Below are 18,289 nucleotides of genomic sequence, written 5' to 3'. Positions count from 1 at the left end.
GGGGTGCTCTGTGCTGCAGGGCAGAGCTGCCGCCTGCCTGAAATGCTGCTGTCTGAGTGAGCGGGACTGCACCAGCTGGGCACCTTCCCCTACAGGGGGAGATGGAGACGAGGCGAGCTGGTGCGGGGGGAGGCACTCCGGTGGCTTTTTTTTTTTTTTTCCCTCCGCTGCCGCCCCTCGCGTCCCGATATCTCACCTTTGTCATCTGGTCACCCTAGCTGCAGTGCTTTAAGTGTAGACAGCCACTAAATTGTTAGCTTAGACTCTTCAGAGGATCACATCTACTGTGATATTACATGGGACACACAGATGGTGTTTTGAGTTCATATCTTTTAGTACTTTATAGCCTTTGATACCCAAAAGCTCACCAAGAAATCATGGGGTAGCCAGTGCAGATCACAGCCACAGGCATAACGTGCTCTCTTTGTGAAACAGGGCTTACTAAGCAGGCTGTGTTATGCCCTAGCAGCAACTTCTAACTAGTTTGACAATATGGTGGTATGTACATTGCATTGCAATAAGTTAATCTCAAAGCAACTTTAAATATGGATAACTGGACGTTGAGAGCCATATTCAAAAGAAAGGAACTTCTTGCCATTCACAAATAGTAAAGAGCATTCCCAGTAAATAACAATATCTGGGAAGAAGCAGCTGTGGTGGATCCAACCAGATCCTCCCAGTTTGCCAGCATAATGCAGGGTAGACCACATTAATCAGGCGTGGATATTTTCATCATTTCTTGCAACTTTTTCTCTCATCCTACAAGCATTATCTGAGTTGAGTCTCTGTCCTTATTGTAAAATGTAGCATAGCAGCTGAACAATCAACAAGAATGCATCTTATAGGTTTTATTACCTTCATTGTGGCATTGCTCAATGGTTTTCTTTGTAAAGTCATGAATTTTCTTGTATTTCATCAGAAAACTCTCTATAAATTGACCAGCTTGAAGAGGAGTAATTCCCAAACATCCAGCAAGACGTTCTTTACCTTGTGCACAATAATGTAAAACAGAACATCATTTAAATATTGCTTTGTTATAAATATTAATACTGAACTGTACATTGACTAATGGAATACGACCACTGTAGTTATTTTCACAAATTTGGATGATCACATACACTAAGGTCCTGATTCAGCAAACTACTTAAGTATATGTTTCATTTTAAGCTTAAGTGTTTTCACTGATTAGGAAAGGACTAAACTCATCGCTGAAATGCCTTACTGAATTTGGGTGCAACTCAGCAGAGGCTTTCCCCACTGCATATTACATCTTAATAGCTTAAATATGAATTTTAGGATAATATCTGTATTTTAGATTCATACAATGTATCCTGCAGGGCTCTTAGTTTTGTTCATTTTTATTCATAAACTAGTCAGGGGTAGATTTATGCAGAGCCTTGATATGAGGATAAGGAGATTGAATTCAATGTTGAATAAGCAGGGAAGTGAATGAAGAGATGTGAGGATGGCGGTGAGGGGGCCGAATGATTTAAGGTAGGGTGTTTTGGACAAGCTGGAGAAGTGGAATGCACGGAAGCAACAGAGAAGAAGAGTTCAGTAATTGAAACAAGAGATGATCAAGGCATGGACCAAGGTTTTAACAGGCGGGATGGAAGAGAAAGGATGGATTTTAAAGGAAGTGTAGAGAAAGTCACAACAAGACTTATAACACATATCTAGATGCTGGGGAAGTAAAACTATATCAAAGTGAACATGTAACAAGATAAAGCAAAGGAGTATGAGAGAAAAATGAGATCAGAGTTTTCCATGGCATGAGATTAAAAGCTAAGAGGTACAATTTAAAGAAATTTATGAACCAAGTAGTTCAAGTGCAAATAAAACCATACATCAACATTATTGATTTTAGGCTTCAAAGACAGATATTTAGGTGTCAGCTACATAGGAACAAAAACAACATTGTGTCTGCAAATAACATTTGCTGAAAGGCAATGTCTTGAAGCACCAGAGATATAAAATATTAGTTGTCACAGTAATAATATCAAGAGAAACTAGCTTGCGTTTTTGAGAGAGGGAGGATTTCAGCCACCCAAATGCCATCACTGTCAGTCTGATGTGCATCTCATAACAATTCTGTAGTATTTTGTACTCAGCTATGTCAGGAGCTGCACAGATGTCTGGAAGAACAAATCTAGTCAAGGTGCTAGAATCAGAAATTTGCAAGACATCTGGGATGACTCCTAATGGAATTATTCCAGTATTGTATTATTGTTTGATGACCAATTAATTTAACTCTCCCCCACTTCCCCAAAATTTCTCATTCATTGTTCAGAAAACTGAATTACCAGAGTCTGTCTATACCAGTTAGGAAACTGCTTCTGGCTTCACAAGAGAAGTGTAACAAATGTGAATATTCCACCCCCCGAGTGACATAAGTTACACTGACATAAGCACTCATGTGCACAGCGCCATGTCCATGAGAGAGCTTCTCCTGCCAGCATAGCTTATGCCACTCATGGAGATGGTTTTAACAGATGTGCTGCAGCAGTGCTGCTGTATTTGTACAGCTGTACCCCTGCAGTGCTGTACATATAGACATGGCCTAATTTAGGATTTAATTAATTAATTAACAGATACTTTGGTGCTCCTCGTTATATTTTTTACAGATGAACGAGGCACATGTGAAGTGAATTGCTTCAAAGTAGACAGGAAGTCTGGAGTGTTGTCACTTCTCATGCTGTTTTGTTTTTGTGTTAAAGTACTAACTTCTGGAGGCCAGTGATTAGGTGAGAGTCTCAGGGTTTTTGTTTTTGTTTTTTAAGTACATATCTAGCTCTCATGGAAGACCTTGAAAATGTGATCCAAGTGTAATCTGTGGAAATGTGATCCAAGTGTAAAGGCTCAACGACCAGAAAAGAACTATATGATATGACCATCATTTTGTTTTCTTCATTTGCTATGTTGCGCTTCAAACATAACTAAATTTGTAAATAGGTAGAGCTCTCTGAAATGGGGGAAGAATTCCTGAAGACTACTAAGTGTCAGACAAAAAAGAAAGATCAAGGATGGTGTGAGTCCGCTGCTCAGTGGAGAAGGTGAGCTGGTAACGGAAGATGATAGAAAGACAAAGCTGCTCAATGCCTACTTTGCTTCAGTCTTCTCATAAAAAATAAAATGTATAGTGAACTTACTATAGACAATAAAGGGGAAGAGATGCAGATTGGGATAAGTAAAGAATACATTAGAGATCTTCTGAACAATTTGAATGAATTCAAATCAGCGGGGCCTGATGCTATTCACCTGAGGGTACTGAAGGAATTAGCTGAAGAAATCTCGGAGCCACTGGCAATAATATATGCAAACTCATGGATAACAGGAGAGGTCCCAGAAGACTGGAGAAGGGCTAACATAGTGCCCATCTTTAAAAAGGGGGAAAGGGAGGAGCCGGGGAACTATAGACCAGTCAGTCTGACTTCGATACATGGGAAGCTACTAGAGCAATGTATAAAGCATTCAATTTGAGAATACCTGGAGGATGAAGGATCATTAGCAGCCAGCATGGATTTACCAAGAACAAATCATGCCAAACCAGCTTGATTGCCTTCTTTGACAGGGTAACTGGTTTGGTGGATAGGGGGAATGTGGTGGACATAATATACCTGAACTTCATCAAGGCTTTTGACATAGTCCCACATGACATTCTGTAGGGAGGTTTCAAGTGGGGTACCACAGGGATCTCTTCTGGGTACCTTTGCATCTCACCTTTAATATTTATTTGGCTGATAGACTGAGAAATGCTAGTACTCTTAAAGGCAAATTTACTAACACTACTCATTGATTTAACTGTTTAATAAAACATTGAAATAAGAAATCTGGTAGCAGTATAGACCCTAAAACATTAAAAACTAGAGCCGTACAGTAATATCTTGATATAACTACACTTGTATGTGACTTAGAATCATAGTGGTAAGGGACCGCAAAGGTTATGTTGTCTAACCCGCCGCCAAGGTGTGGGATTTGTTGGGTCTAAATCATCCAAGACAGATGGCTATCCAGCCTGCTTTTGAAAACCTCCAATGAAGGAGCTTCCACAACCTCCCTAGGAAGTCTGTTCCATTGTCCTACTGTTTTTACAGTTAGGAAGCTTTTCCTGAGAATTAATCTAAATCTGCTATGCTGTAGTTTGAACCCATTGCCTGTTGTCCTGCCCTCTGTGGAAAGAGAAAACAACTTTTCTGCATCTTTTTAATGGCAGCCTTTCAAGTATTTGGAGGCCACTATCTTGTCCCCCCTCAATCTCTTCTTTTCCAAACTAAACATACCCAGTTCCTTCAGCCTTTGCTCTTATGCCTTGCATTCCATCCCTTTGATAATCTTTGTCACTCACCTCTGGATTCTTTCCAGTTTCTCCACATTCTTTCTATACATTGATGACCAAAACTGGACACAGTCCTTCAGCTGAGGACTAACCAGTGCTGAGTAGAGTGGAACTATCATCTCCCATCCCATTGCTGACTCATGTTGAGGTTGTGATCCACCACAACACCCAGATCCTTCTCAGCAGTGCTGCTGCCAAGCCATTTCCCCCCCATTCTGTATTTGTGCATTTGGTTTTCTTCCCTAAGTGTAGCACCTTAAATTTGTCTATGTTGAATTTCCTTTTGTTGTCTATACCTCAGTTCTCCAATTTATCCAGATCCCTTTGAATTTTAGCTCTATCCTCCAAAGTTTTGGCAAACCCCCTAACTTTGTGTCATCTGAAAATTTGATGCCACATCCAGGTCATTAATAAAGACAGTCTATCAGCCAAATAAATATTAAAGATGAGATGCAAAGGCATCAAAATTGGATTTGGGTCCTTTATTTTTTTTGTGATGTAGAAATGTCTGAAAGTTATTTCTATTTATTCTTTACATTAGAAATCCAAGCCTTGGAAAAATATATTTATTAATGAGAAGACAAATTCAGGAAAGTGAGAGGGGAAGTGATTTTTATTCAGAATCTTCACTTGTTTCAAGCAAAATCTTTTCAGGGGGAGACCTTCCCTTTACATTGTATAGAAGTAACATAGAAACAAACTCTATTTTTCCTTTTGCAGGTCACCTTTAGGAAGGCTATATAAATGGAAGTACTTTATAGTAGATTAAGAAAAAAATCAGCACATCTAAAAATAGATTAAATCATGAAATGAATGGGATAATAAAGGAAAATCCTTTACATAGTGGTATGAGATCGTGATAGTCAAGTATACAGGAGAAGCCCATTTTATTAAAACAGAAATTTCACCAATATTAAAGGAATTGTGGTATGTATATTTTTGTCTGAATTAAATTCTGAGCTCCAAAGAGCAGAAATCTTATTTCTCTACAATATTTTGTAAAGTACTATTTACACTTATGGTACAGTACAGGGAGGTTAATAAAAATAACAACATTCAAGGCCAAATTCTGTCCTTGATCCGATAACAACTTCTTTCATCTTCTATGTATGCATCCACCAGTGGTATGCAGCAGATATTCCATACTGAATTATACTAATTTTAGGTAGGTAAAGACAGATGTTTGAATTACATTGACTCATGAGTCTCCTTATAGTAGCTCAGATGTACTTAGAAGTCAAAATGCAAAATAAGTTAACGCATCAACTTAACCAGGGAATAACATTCATATTGTGTTAATGCTACTATATTATTCTGAATGATTTTTAAGTAGTCTATTTTATGATAGTCAAAAATATCAAGATGCAATATTCTGAGATCACGTTATTCACCTTCAGAAATTCAGTGTATGGCTAGCTTTTAAAAATTCAAATGAACTCAAATCCATTGCAGCTCTAGTTAATCATCTAAAAAAGTAAACAGTAGTGAGAATAAACTTGTTTCTAGTTCTATACAGATCCCTACCTGCTCCATAAACTACTGAGTAGACAACGCGCTTTGCCTGTTCTCTATCTGCATGCTTCACTTGTTCACTTGGAATACCCCTCCTAAGCACAAATATAATATGGGTTTCATCTTCTATTTCTAGTTAAAAGCAAATATATATTCCAAACATCATTGAAAATACATTTTAAAGTCAATAATTTCATAAATGCAGACATACAGCATATAAACAGAAGCTCAGGGAGGCTTTAATCTTGGGCTTTGAATCCACAGCTTTTTTGTCATATAATTTGGTGGGGGATGTTGTCTCTAGTGAACCAGGCTAATCTTGGCCTTTTATCTCCCTTTTCTACCACTGGCTTGGTTGGAAAAACATCTGCTCTTAAAAGATTAATGTATTATTAGAGATGGATGAACTGGTTCAGATAAAATAAGAACTAACTCAACCCTTTGATGTTCCTTGACCTGAACAAAAATCAAACCCAAATATTTGAAGTTTGGAAAAGTTTGACTGAGGACTAGAACTGTGAAAAATATTTTGATTCCACAGAGGTTCTTTGAAAATTCAGTAATTTGCATGGATTTTCCTTGCAAGTAAAAATGTTGAAGATTTGGAATGCAGATTTCCAAATTGTCTGGATACTTAGATAAAAATCCACAGGAAGGTTTTGCAGTGCATTTTCAAGTTGAGTTGGTTGATATTAGTCACATGAATTATGTAACATACTAAGGTCCCAAACCTGCAAACACTTATACGTGTGCTTCACTTTACTACCATGAGTAGTCCAAATGAAATCAACAGGACTATTCACGATAGTAAAGTTAAGAAAGTGCTTACACATTTGCAGGATCGTGGCCTGTACTTCTGGTTCCAAATTGTCTAAGCCTACCACTGAAGTCTGAGGAAACTATTTTGACTCATTTTTTCTGGGAGAGATTATAGATAAAATGCTCTATGTGAGTTACTAAGAAGCCATTTTGGCTGTGATTTTTTTTTCTCCTCCTCCCTCTGCCCCCTGCCCTCATATTTATTTATTTATTTCTCCTGAGAATGGATTGCTATTCAGGTATTCTTGAAAATACATATAAGTCTCCCACTGGTTAGGGTTATTTACAGTTTTAAAAGGGAGAAACAGGTACTCCAAATTGAAAACTACCATAGAAGCCTTCAGTCCTAAGTTATTTTACCTTCTTTGCGCTCATGATTTATGCAGCAAGGAAAAGGTAGGTCCTTTATGGAGGAACTATGTTTTGCATTTCCCTATTTCATGTTATTTATGAGACACTAAACTAGAGGTACAATTTTAGTAGTGCTTAAGAGATTTAGGAGCCTCAATCTTATTTTCAAAGTGATGTGGTACTTAGACGTCATCTCTTTGAGAGTCAATGGGACTAAGGCTCCTAAATCACTAGGGTACTTTTGACAATTCTAACCTAGATGTATGACACATCTTACAAATACCTCTTAATTTACCAGTAATTATATCCATATATGCACACACAGTCAGATTTAACTAATCCACACAACCTGCAATTCTCACTCAAATAATGGTGCTCACTCATGAAAGCTCAGTTAAGATTTTGTAGCAGTTGGCTGAAATGAGGTCTCCTATTAGTAAGACTCATCAATTTCACTTCTGTTGGCTGCCTTATCTCAAACAGTCCAGGCAGGCTGCACTCATGCCAGTCACACACTGTTAAATTTAACATTTTCTCATCTTTTATTATTCAAGAGATATGGATATGCTGTCCCAAAAGTGATTAAAATCTAAGTACTTGATGTCAAACATTCCTTTTAATATAGTACTAAAAAGAATATGGTGAGTCAACACTTGTATTAGTGTGTCAGACTGGGGAATCCCAGTATTTGGCAGTAATGGATTAAGTCTAGCACTTTATGCAAGTTTAAATGTGTGTGTATCACACATAGGAACGGGATTCAATAAAGCAAGAGACAACAGCATAATTCACAAATGTTTGAGCAAATGGCAAGTCATGAGTCAATTAAATACTGTTTTTCATGCCTACAAATGAAAATAACTTGTCTTCCTGCCTGTCCTCACAATGTTTGGTTTTATTAATAGCATATTTGATTCTTTCTGTAGTTCAGAGTAGCATTCCTGAGGTGTGAAGTTGGCAGGGGGGATGCTATTCCTTTGAAGAATGAAATGACACTGGTGGGTCAGCTTCTCCTAAATGCAGCTGTCAGGTGAGAAATCCCTAATGGACTTTCCCCCTTAACCTCCTTTCTACTGTCAGTGTGTTTATTTTTACATTAACAAATATGATTTGTTGTAGAAGTTATTGTACAAATCTATTTCTAGATAAGCATCTTATTTTAATTTGAGTTTCATCTTTCATGTTATGAAATGTCATGGTATCCAGGGTAAGCTAGTGCTGTTTGCAACTGGGATAATGGTACTGTAGCTATAGGCTCTAAGAAAGTGATATATGCAAATAGCATGAAAACATCATTATATAATTGAATTGTGGTATAATGCAAAACAGACAGAGCCAATGGAGTTGCATCTTCATACACCAGGTCTGAATTTGGCCCACACTGTAATCAGCAGTGTGGTCTAAATGCATTTTTTTAAAATAAACATGAGCCTGAGGGAAGAAGCTGATTAGGCCCAAATGGGGCTCAGCTGTTAAGCCTAGACATTCAGATGAAGACAGATTGCAGTTAAATCAGAATGGTCTGTATCTGGAGGAGGCAGGTAGGGTGAGTACATATCAAGGGAGTAGAGATCAGTGCAGAGGAGAACTCAAAAGAAATAATTTGTTGGAGGCTTTGATTCTCAACTCTAGCAAGGAGATTCGGGGGTCCTTCCCTGAAAACACAAATTGTCATTACTTTTGACATGAAGCCTTCTATACGTAGCCTTCTTTTGTTTCTGCTCCTCAATTTTCAACTTTGCATGGTCCAAAAGTTTGGATTTTCCATTATTTTTCCTTCTTCTACCTCTCTTTTTCAGTCTCCTGGTTTTCTTCCTCTTCTTTCCCTCGTACCTTGTCTTTCCTTTCAACCCTCTTCCGTTACCAAATTCATGCTCGTCATCCACATCCTCTCCCACCCCCACTTCTTCTCTCAACTGTCCATCTCCAACATGTACAACATTTCCCCATCTGTGCTCTCATCCTCAGATGCCCATCCTTCCCTGCATATCTTTCCACAACAATGGTTTGCTTGTGGAGTACCTTCCTTTGCTTGATACTGCTTCCTACTTTACCTGATACACACCTATTAGATGGAAAAAAGAATGGAGTCCTTGTATTGGAAGGCACTTACAGAGTTACTGTTTTACAGCTCTTACTAGAAGAGCTAAGCACACTAAGAAGGTTATGAGGTCAGCAAAATCCCCAGTGCAGAATACAGTTAAGGAGAATAGCAGGCAGGGTCAGGAAATGTAAACTCCTTAAAGAGGTAGCTCTTCTGAGACCTGGACTACAGGCCAAAAACAAAGCAGCTTCAGCAAAGATGCCTAAATCCAACAGAAAGAGAGATGGAGGGGGCAGTTCTATACAGGGGCGGCTCTATGTATTTTGCCGCCCCAAGCACGGCAGTCAGGCCGTCTTCGGCGGCATGACTGCGGGAGGTCTGCTGGTATCGTGGATTCGGCGGCATGCCTGCGGGTGGTCCGCCGGTCCCGCGCCTTCAGCGTACCCGCTGCCGAATTGCTGCCAAAGCTACGGGACCAGGCTGCCCCCCGCGGCTTGCCGCCCCAGACACGCGCTTGGTGCGCTGGTGCCTGAAGCTGCCCCTGGTTCTATAGGAGCAATGAGGGAGGGGAAGAACAAGCTGCCTTAAAAGTACATTAATGTCAGAAAGAAGAATTAAAACCAAGCATATATATAATTTATTACTTTTCAAGGCCAGTGACAATAATATTCCCCCCCAAAGCTGCTGATATATTAGTGTAGTCAGAATGGATGGGCATTCTCAACAGTTCTAGTACATCAGGACTTATAATTAGGAATACCAATTTTTCTATATACACCATGGGAAATAAAGCAGAAAACATTCTGTTGATGATATCAGACCTAACTCTAGATCAGAAAAGTATGGACAAAACAATGAAGAAATTCTGATGTACATTTCCTTGGAAAACCTGAACATCCCTCACAAAATTTAAAAAGGGAATATGAAGATGCACATTTCAATGCACTGTGGTTCAACAAAAAAGCTCAAAAATACCCATAAAGCAAAAAACCTGAGCAACTCCGAGAGATGTTGGGAACATGTGACAATGAAAGGAAATCAACCTTTGAAAGATGTTGTAAGACACTTCAGCATTCCTGGGAAAGGTTCTCCATCTGAGAAGCTGACTGCAGTTAATATAATAAAAAAGGATGTGTGACGGGTTGGATCACAGAAACCCCCTTGGGAGCTGCCACCCAATGTGCAAAGACTACCCCTGCTTCTGTTTTCCCTGCCAGCTCAGGACTCCAGCACCCTGTCTTGCTGAGCCAGACACTCCAGTCTGCTCTAACAAAGACTCAGGGTCTGAATCACTTGTCCTAAAGCTGCAAGTTTACCCAAAAACAGCTCACAGGAGTGTGCTTGTTTTTAGCACTCAGATGCCCAACTCCCAATGGGGTCTAAACCCAGATAGATCCGTTTTACCCTGCATAAAGCTTATGCAGGGCAAACTCATAAATTGTTCGCCCTCTATAACACTGATAGAGAGATATGCACAGTTGTTTGCTCCCCCAGGTATTAATACATACTCTGAGTAAATTACTAAATAAAAAGTGATTTTATTAAATACAGACAGTAGGATTTTAGTGGTTCCAAGTAGTAACAGACAGAACAAAGTAAGTTACCAAGCAAAATAAAATAAAATGCGCAAATCTATGCCTAATCAAACTAAATACAGATAAGTTCCTCACCAGTTCCAGAATGCTCCCTTTTACAGGCTAATCTCCCTTTAGCCTGGGTCCAGCAATCTCTCACAACCCCTGTAGTCTCTGTCTTTTGTTTCAGTTTCTTTCAAGTATCCTGGGGGGGTGGAGAGGCTCCTTCTTTAGCCAGCTGAAGACAAGATGGAGGGGTCTCCCCCAGGTTTAAATAGACTCTCTCTTGTGGGAGGAGACCCCCCTCCTCCCTCCTATGCAAAGTCCAGCTCCAAGATGGAGTTCTGGAGTCACCTGGACAAGTCACATGTCCCTGCATGACTCAGTCTTTACAGGCTGAAGCCATTGTCCACATGGTATCTTGCATGTCTCCAGGAAGACTTCTTATGTGGATTGGAGCATTCCAAGATGCATTGTTCCCCAAGTGTTTCCTGATCAGGTACTTAACCTGGCGAATTCCTTCCTAAAGAAGCTGACCAAATGCCTCCCAAAGCTTACTTAGAAACCAAGCAAGCATACAGCCCATATTCTTAACCTCAAGTAGAAAATGATATATATATGTACAAATAGGATGAATACATATAGTAGACCATAACCTTTACGGAGATATGTTAGCTGGCACAGGCAGCACAAAACATATTCCAGTTATGTCATACATACATTTATAAGCACCCCCTCCCCATAAAGCCTTATGGGGTACACTGTCACAGGATGTTGGCAGCATTATGTAGACCTTGTCAAAGAAGCTGTGAATGATACATGCTAAAAAAGAATCACAACAGAAAAGGTTACAGAGCTGCCCATGTGTGATTATGTGTAGCTGCCAAGATTTGTATAGCTCTATGTCTGATGTTTTGTAATGGGCTATTTGCATTTTATAACTAACTAAACTGTATGTATATTTCAACTTTTAAAAAAAGGTATGGATTTAGTGCTGGTGAAAGGGACTGGCTTGACAGCGTTGGCGAATGATGTACATACAGGGAAGTAGCAGGAGAAGCTTCCAACACACAACAACATGCTATTATGCCTCAGCCCTGATCTGAAGCACTCTACCTCTATGGAAAACTGAGATACATCAGTTTCCATGGCCCGCACAGTTCTTGGCCTCTCTGCTAAGTCTGCCAATTAATGCAAAGCTTGGTGGTAATGGTGGTGTGGGAATAGGGATGGAGTGTCACCAAACTTCTTTCCTACATGGGTCACCAAATGGGAACAGGCTTTAATACCTGGTGAGCTGGGCTGGATTCAGACTGGTAACCTACAGGTGAAAGATTTTAGCTCACTAGCAAAGCCCTCAAAATGTTACACTTTCAAGAATGAGGCTTGCTTTCCTGAAAGATAAGTTGACTAAATCAAATTATTTTCTTTTTGGAGCTTACACAAGAAAAATTATTCCACTTTCGGGAAACAGGCAAAACCTTCCACACTGCACTCAGTCTCACATTATTTATTTATTTATTGTATTACCATAGTCCTAGGCCCCCTAGTCATGGACCAGAACACCACTGTGCTAGGCATTGTACAAACACTGAAGAGACAGTCCCTGAAAATACTCTGCAATTAAGTGTACTGCTCTGTTTTTAAAGGAGCAACTCCCATTAAGATACAAACAATTAAAAAAATAACATGGAAACAAATATTAACACAACATGTAAATACACTACTAAATACAATTTTGCGGTATAAAATCATTTCAACAATTACATCTATTCTAAGGTCCTCACAATAACTTAAGGATTCATATTATATATTGCATACAAAAAATCCCTATCATAAAACATTAAGATTGTAAAATTAAGCACTCAAAAGTTAGGAAATGCCAGAATAATAGTTACATTCTTCTTCTTTATGCTGCTTTTCCTGGTGAACGTCGCAGTGGCAGCACTGAGAGTAGGGAGGACCACACCTCTCTTTCCTCCGCAACAGGTTCCAGCTCCTCCTGAGGGATTCCTCAGCGCTCCCAGGCCAACTGAGAGATACAATGCCTCCAGCATGTCCTGGATTGGCCTCGGGGCCTCCTCCCAGTGAGATGTGCCCGTTAGAGTTTGAAAGGAAGCCTCCCAGGGGGCATTCTTATCAGGTGTCTGCACCAGTGGCTCTAATCTGAGGCTCTCCCAAATAGCTCAGCTCCTCACCCTGTCTCGGAGAGTAAGCCCAGCCACCCTGTGGAGAAACCTCATTTCCGCTGCTTGTACCTATGATCTCTGTGGGAGCGTGAGATCAACCGGCAGATGGGTGTGGCGGCAGCAGTGATGCAGGCACTGTACCGATCCATGGTGGTGAAGCAGGAGCTGAGTTCTCAGATGAAGCTCTCGGTTTACAGGTTGATCTACATCCCCATCCTCACCTATCGTCATGAACTTTGGGGCATGTCCGAAAGGATAATAGTTACCTGTGAAACCTTAATTCTGCCTCCTTGTATGTGTGTATTATGATACAGTGTTTAATTACATATCATATATTATTTCCCCCCATACACACACACACACCAGTCATCAGCAGTGTTTGAATCTTCACATACATAGCACTGAAAGAACTCTCCCATTTGAGCTAAAGGAGCACACTGTTAATAAAAGAAGGCTATCATCAGCCATGTGGAGCAGCCTCCAGAAGGAAACACAGACCCATGATGCCTGGTTTCTTGCTACCTAATTAAAGGAACAGCACACACATCCTCAAACTACCTGCCCTCTTGTTAGAGTTTACAGAGAGACAATATTAGGCTCTTGACATTAATACAGTTTTTAAACTGAAAATAACACAGTCATTATTTCAGAAGGGTGTTTTTATTGGAGGTCTCATCACACCCAGATCTAGTGCTGACTCTTCACATTATCACTAATAAAAGCATTGTGTCGCAACCACATGCTATTCCACCCTCCTTCCTGCTTGCACATGATGTCACTTGACTAGAGGCTATATAAATTGTCAGACTCAGAGCATTGCTCTGAACTACTCTAGCACCAATGTACGTATGACTGTAATGACTGCTTATCAGTTCTCTAAAAGTATATTTCTGTTATTTCATAAGAGTGAAATGTATACTGCATGTGTGGGGTTTTTAAACAGCTGTTGCTGTTTAATATGGGTTAAAGGTTGTTCATATTGTATGTGTATGTCTGGAATGTTGGCACATGAGATTCTGTTTTGGCTGGAATTCTAAATAATTGGTGACAGCTGTAAGGCTTAGAAATACTTCAAGTTTTATGTGGATACTGTTATGTTGATTGCATAAGACAAATACTATAAATTTATTCCTTAAATGATGTAGATAGGATTACATTTACAGTGGGTAGAATATATGAGCCACTATATACCTCAGAATGACAGACGATAGAGATGGAAAAAAATGTTACATCATCATCATCTAGTTCATCCTGCTGCTAGTGTAAGGTTCATGCCAAAAAGTCCGTTTTCTGAAAGTCGATATACAGTTTCATGGGTAAAGCAAGATACTAATGTAGCACAGATGAAAAATGTCTTCTATTAGACAATTTAAACATGGTATCTGGGAGATAAAGGAACCAAGATTGCACGTATTACAGTATAACCATAGTCTCCTTAGGAAACAGTTTAAATTTGGGTTCAATTTAATTTAGCCCTTTTATTCAACCTTCTGCTACAGTGATGTATCGAAAACAGCTTTTCTGATCAAAAAGCTGCAGTGCTCCCAGCTTCTTGTAATCCTTTCTGTAATAGAGGTGGTTCTGTAGCTCCTCCCTCAATCTACCTCCTTTCCTCTTCCCAGTCCAGCCTGTCATCTATCTACAAACTTCCTTCCTGTACACTCACTTAACTATTCCTGATCTTCACCCATCTGCCTGTCACCTGTCTGTCCTAACCTATCTGCTTTAGCAGAGGGTTAAAATGTTTTCCTTGGCCTGTATTATATCAGGATTGATTTCTTTATTCTTAAATCATCTCTAAGATGGGCATCAAGTCTAGCTTTCAATATTTCACAACAGCTTCATCTCCTCCTTGGCAGCGTGACCAGATGTCCCATTTTTAAAGGGACAGTCCTGTTTTTTGGGACTTTTTCTTATATAGGCACATATAACCGCCAACCCCCTGTCCCATTTTTTCACAGTTGCTATCTGGTCACCCTACTCCTTGGCAGCTTCCTGTACTGTCCAGCTCTCTTACCAAACTGCAGGTCAAAAGAGATGCAGATAAGGAGACTAGATCCAAGGCTATGTCCTAAATAATGTCTATTGCCAGTATAAATTACTGAAGCATTCCTTAGGGAGTCAGTAAAACTTGTGAACCACCTTGAGAATGAGATTTTCACCATCAAGCTAAACCCAAGGACATTTGACATCTAGGAGATCAGGGTGCATCGGGAAATAGTTATTCTCCACCTTGGGACAAACAAGCACTCAGAGACCTCTGTTGGGAGGTTGAGAATTCTGGACTTTTTCCAGTTAAGAACTTTAGGTTCTCTGACATTAACTGAGAAACTTGAGAGTGCTCTTGTCTCCCCCTCTTCACTGCTGCAGGAGTGGGAATGTGGCTGTCTTCTCACCATTGTAGCTGTCTCAGGTCTGCCAACTGATCTGAGTAGGCAAGATCTATTTCCAGGTTCTTAGATGAATTAACTAATTGGTGAATGATTCTGTCTCACTCTTTGTGGCTGTGAATACAGAGTGAAAGGAAGTGGGAAACACCAGCTCAGGTCCCAGTGTAAACACTGGTGGTGAGCAACAGACCTGAAAGAATAGTGAAACATCATGTCAAAGACCAAAGAGTGGTTCCATGAACTGGGTGAGGTAGCATCTCTCTGAGATTGCATCTCTGACACGGTAAACAGACCAACACTACTGGACCATTTTCTTTGCCTTCCACACCTAATTAACTACCTTTGTTGTGGAGGCTTCAGCCATTGAAGGAGGAATGGAAGCCATTCTGGGAGATAATACAGCAACTCCGGAAAGGGCTATATCAAATCATTTCTGGTCTTGGTCTTGATACAAGGAGGCAGCTCATACAGGAACTCTGCAGAGGCCTTCCCACAGAGACAAAGGAGGGTGCCTGTGCCATGGACAAAGAAGATCTTGGCTGAATCTCCAAACCCAGAGCATGGTAGAGGCTGAAAGCAGGAACGAAAGAACAACCCTGCTTCAGATGGATGGCATAATACATCTCCCTGCTTCCTATTTTGAGAATGAGACACCAAAGAAGCCCACGTTCTGTTGAACTACAGGCAGAAGGAAAACTGGAGTATTTGGGATGGGATGTTCTTGAAAGGGATTGGGTTTGGAGTCAGAACTCCAGCAGCAGAGTAGTTCATCTACCTGTGCGAAGAGATGACTGAGAAGCATTCCATTACTCCCAGATCAAGCAGTAAAGGCTTTCTAGCTCCTAAGATTGGAAATTATACATGCCACACCTGTGTTTTCTAAATGTTGTATTTAATTTATTTGACATCTACTCTACTTAATTCAGAGTATTAGTATACAGCATACACCCATTAACTCATCAGCTTCCATTTACCAAAAAATCCAAGAATGTAAATCTCAATTTGATGTGTGCAGTCCTGAGATGCAGCTGTTTATAAATTGTGTCCAGCTGTGCTTTAATATTTCAGACCATTTTCAAAAAGACATGGACCAATAATATATGCCCAGCCAGACCTATTCCGTCTCAATTTTAGCAAGATACAGCTTGACCTTAGCATTAAAAGGTGAAGAAAAAAGGATTAACTGAGAATAATGAAATAAAATGAACTACAGTCAAGTCAGCATGTCAAACTATGTTCTGTTCCCATACAACACATGCTATTTTCTTAAAGCAAAAGAAGCAACTGAACAAGAATATAGTAAGCTGGCCTCTTTTATATATATCGGTCTGTGGAATTAGTAGAGTCATACACTGATGCTGGGACAAAGGACTCTTGGGATGGAATTGTCCTATTCTATCACAAAGCCCCCTTATTTTGTTGCATGCATAATGGAGAAAATTATTAAAATTATAGCTTCTTTTTCAGCTGTATTAGATCAATTATAGGAAACTAAGTATTGTACAATAACAATAATCCTCTGGTCCTGGCCTCAAATTAAGCTATCTTGTTAAATTTCTGGTTAAAAAAAATGGTTTCACTCATGCTATTGTTTAACTCATCTAAAAACAGAAGCAAGTATTCTTCTCAAAGACTTTTTCCCTGTGCCTTATCTGCTAGTCTAAACAAATGTCACAGCTGCACATCTTCAAGGGAATTGTGAGCAACATGATGAAATTGCTGTAAGCTGCCATCCAGACAGTCTATCAGAATGCAAAGCAAGACAACTGTTACATTTCATTAATATCAACTACCACCTCTTGCAAGGGAGTTTTTAAAATAGATAGAAATTGCTTTGCTGCAAAAGCAAAGCTGTTAAAATATTCCAGCTCAACAGCCTTGGATGTTTTGAAATTATTAGGGCTTAAAAATATCTTTAAAACTCTGATTCTGAGAAGGTCAAAGAAAGAATATATTTTAATATTTACCAGTTACTTTTGGGATGCAATATCCAATGAAAATATTGGAGGAAAACTCATTGAAAAACTCATGCAGTAATTAAAGATGCGGTTGAACCAGAACCCAAGATCTAAACCTTATGTTTCTATAAGAATCTGAACTAAAAATCCAGGATCTGAACATTCCTGGAGTTGGGGGTTCAAAATCTAGATTTGAACCTTCCCAAATTTAAGGGTGTTCAGATTCTGTCCACTATAGAGAGATGTGTGAGCAATGACCTCTAATCTGAACTCACGGTTTTGGTTCAGGCTCATCTCTAACCATAATGTCCCTAACTAATTGTGCAATTTATCAGGAGCTGAAGAAAATTCATTCCTAACTGCTACAGCTGACTGAATATAGTGAGGCATCCATGCTTGAGTGTTTTAATGCCTCTACTTCACAAAAACTACTAACAAGGGATCTCATCTTTTTTAGAGTACGTAAGACAGTATAGAGCAGGTGTTATGTCTGCTAAACTTCACAATAATAGGAGACTGCTTATTTCTCTCTTTTGCAAATATGTCATACATGTATTGATGAAAGGCCATTTTGCTACTAGAAAAATATTCTTTCACTCCCTGAAGCAAGCCAACAAATAATAATAAATGGGTATGTTAGATATATTATAAGTATTCAAATCAAAAGTCATTGTGAATTTTGGGTTTATAGCTCATTAATGTGCAAATTCCAGATCTCTTCCATCAAAAGATCATTATGCTTTACCTCACCGCCTTGTAATTTATAGTTTTTATTGTGTACACTGTATACAACACATTAACAATTTAATAAAGTACCTTAAATACCATGAGTAGGATCTTGAAAACAGCCTTAAATGTGTTTCTTAAAACTACAATTAATCACAGGCACTGTATGTCTATTATAAGATTTCAGTAACATGATTTCAAAATTCTAAGATCACAACTTTTGAACACTTCAGAATGATGTGAGAATCCAGTCTTTGTACAGTACCTATATCCATGTTCTATTCTCACACTGTATTTGTGATAATATGTATGTAGAAAAATCTGTAAGATCTGCAATTGTAATATTGGATTTTCCAGGATAAATGGTAATGACTACAGTATATTATAGAT

General features: G+C 39.3%; 1 protein-coding gene across 1 annotated transcript in view; it reads right to left on the bottom strand.

Moving 5' to 3' along the window:
• The window catches only part of POLN (DNA polymerase nu), a 205,173-nt gene that overhangs the window by 12,332 nt on the left and 174,552 nt on the right, over positions 1–18,289 (bottom strand). Inside the window, exons 19-20 of the mRNA XM_065405742.1 lie at positions 5,861–5,943; positions 856–987 (exon numbers count right to left, since the gene is read on the bottom strand). Coding sequence (XP_065261814.1) covers positions 856–987; positions 5,861–5,943 — 215 coding nt within the window. The remainder of the gene's footprint in view (positions 1–855; positions 988–5,860; positions 5,944–18,289) is intronic.

The sequence above is a fragment of the Emys orbicularis genome, chromosome 5 (genome assembly GCF_028017835.1).
Source record: "Emys orbicularis isolate rEmyOrb1 chromosome 5, rEmyOrb1.hap1, whole genome shotgun sequence".
In the NCBI taxonomy this organism is placed as follows: domain Eukaryota; kingdom Metazoa; phylum Chordata; order Testudines; family Emydidae; genus Emys; species Emys orbicularis.
This window is presented reverse-complemented; position numbering and strand designations above follow the sequence as displayed.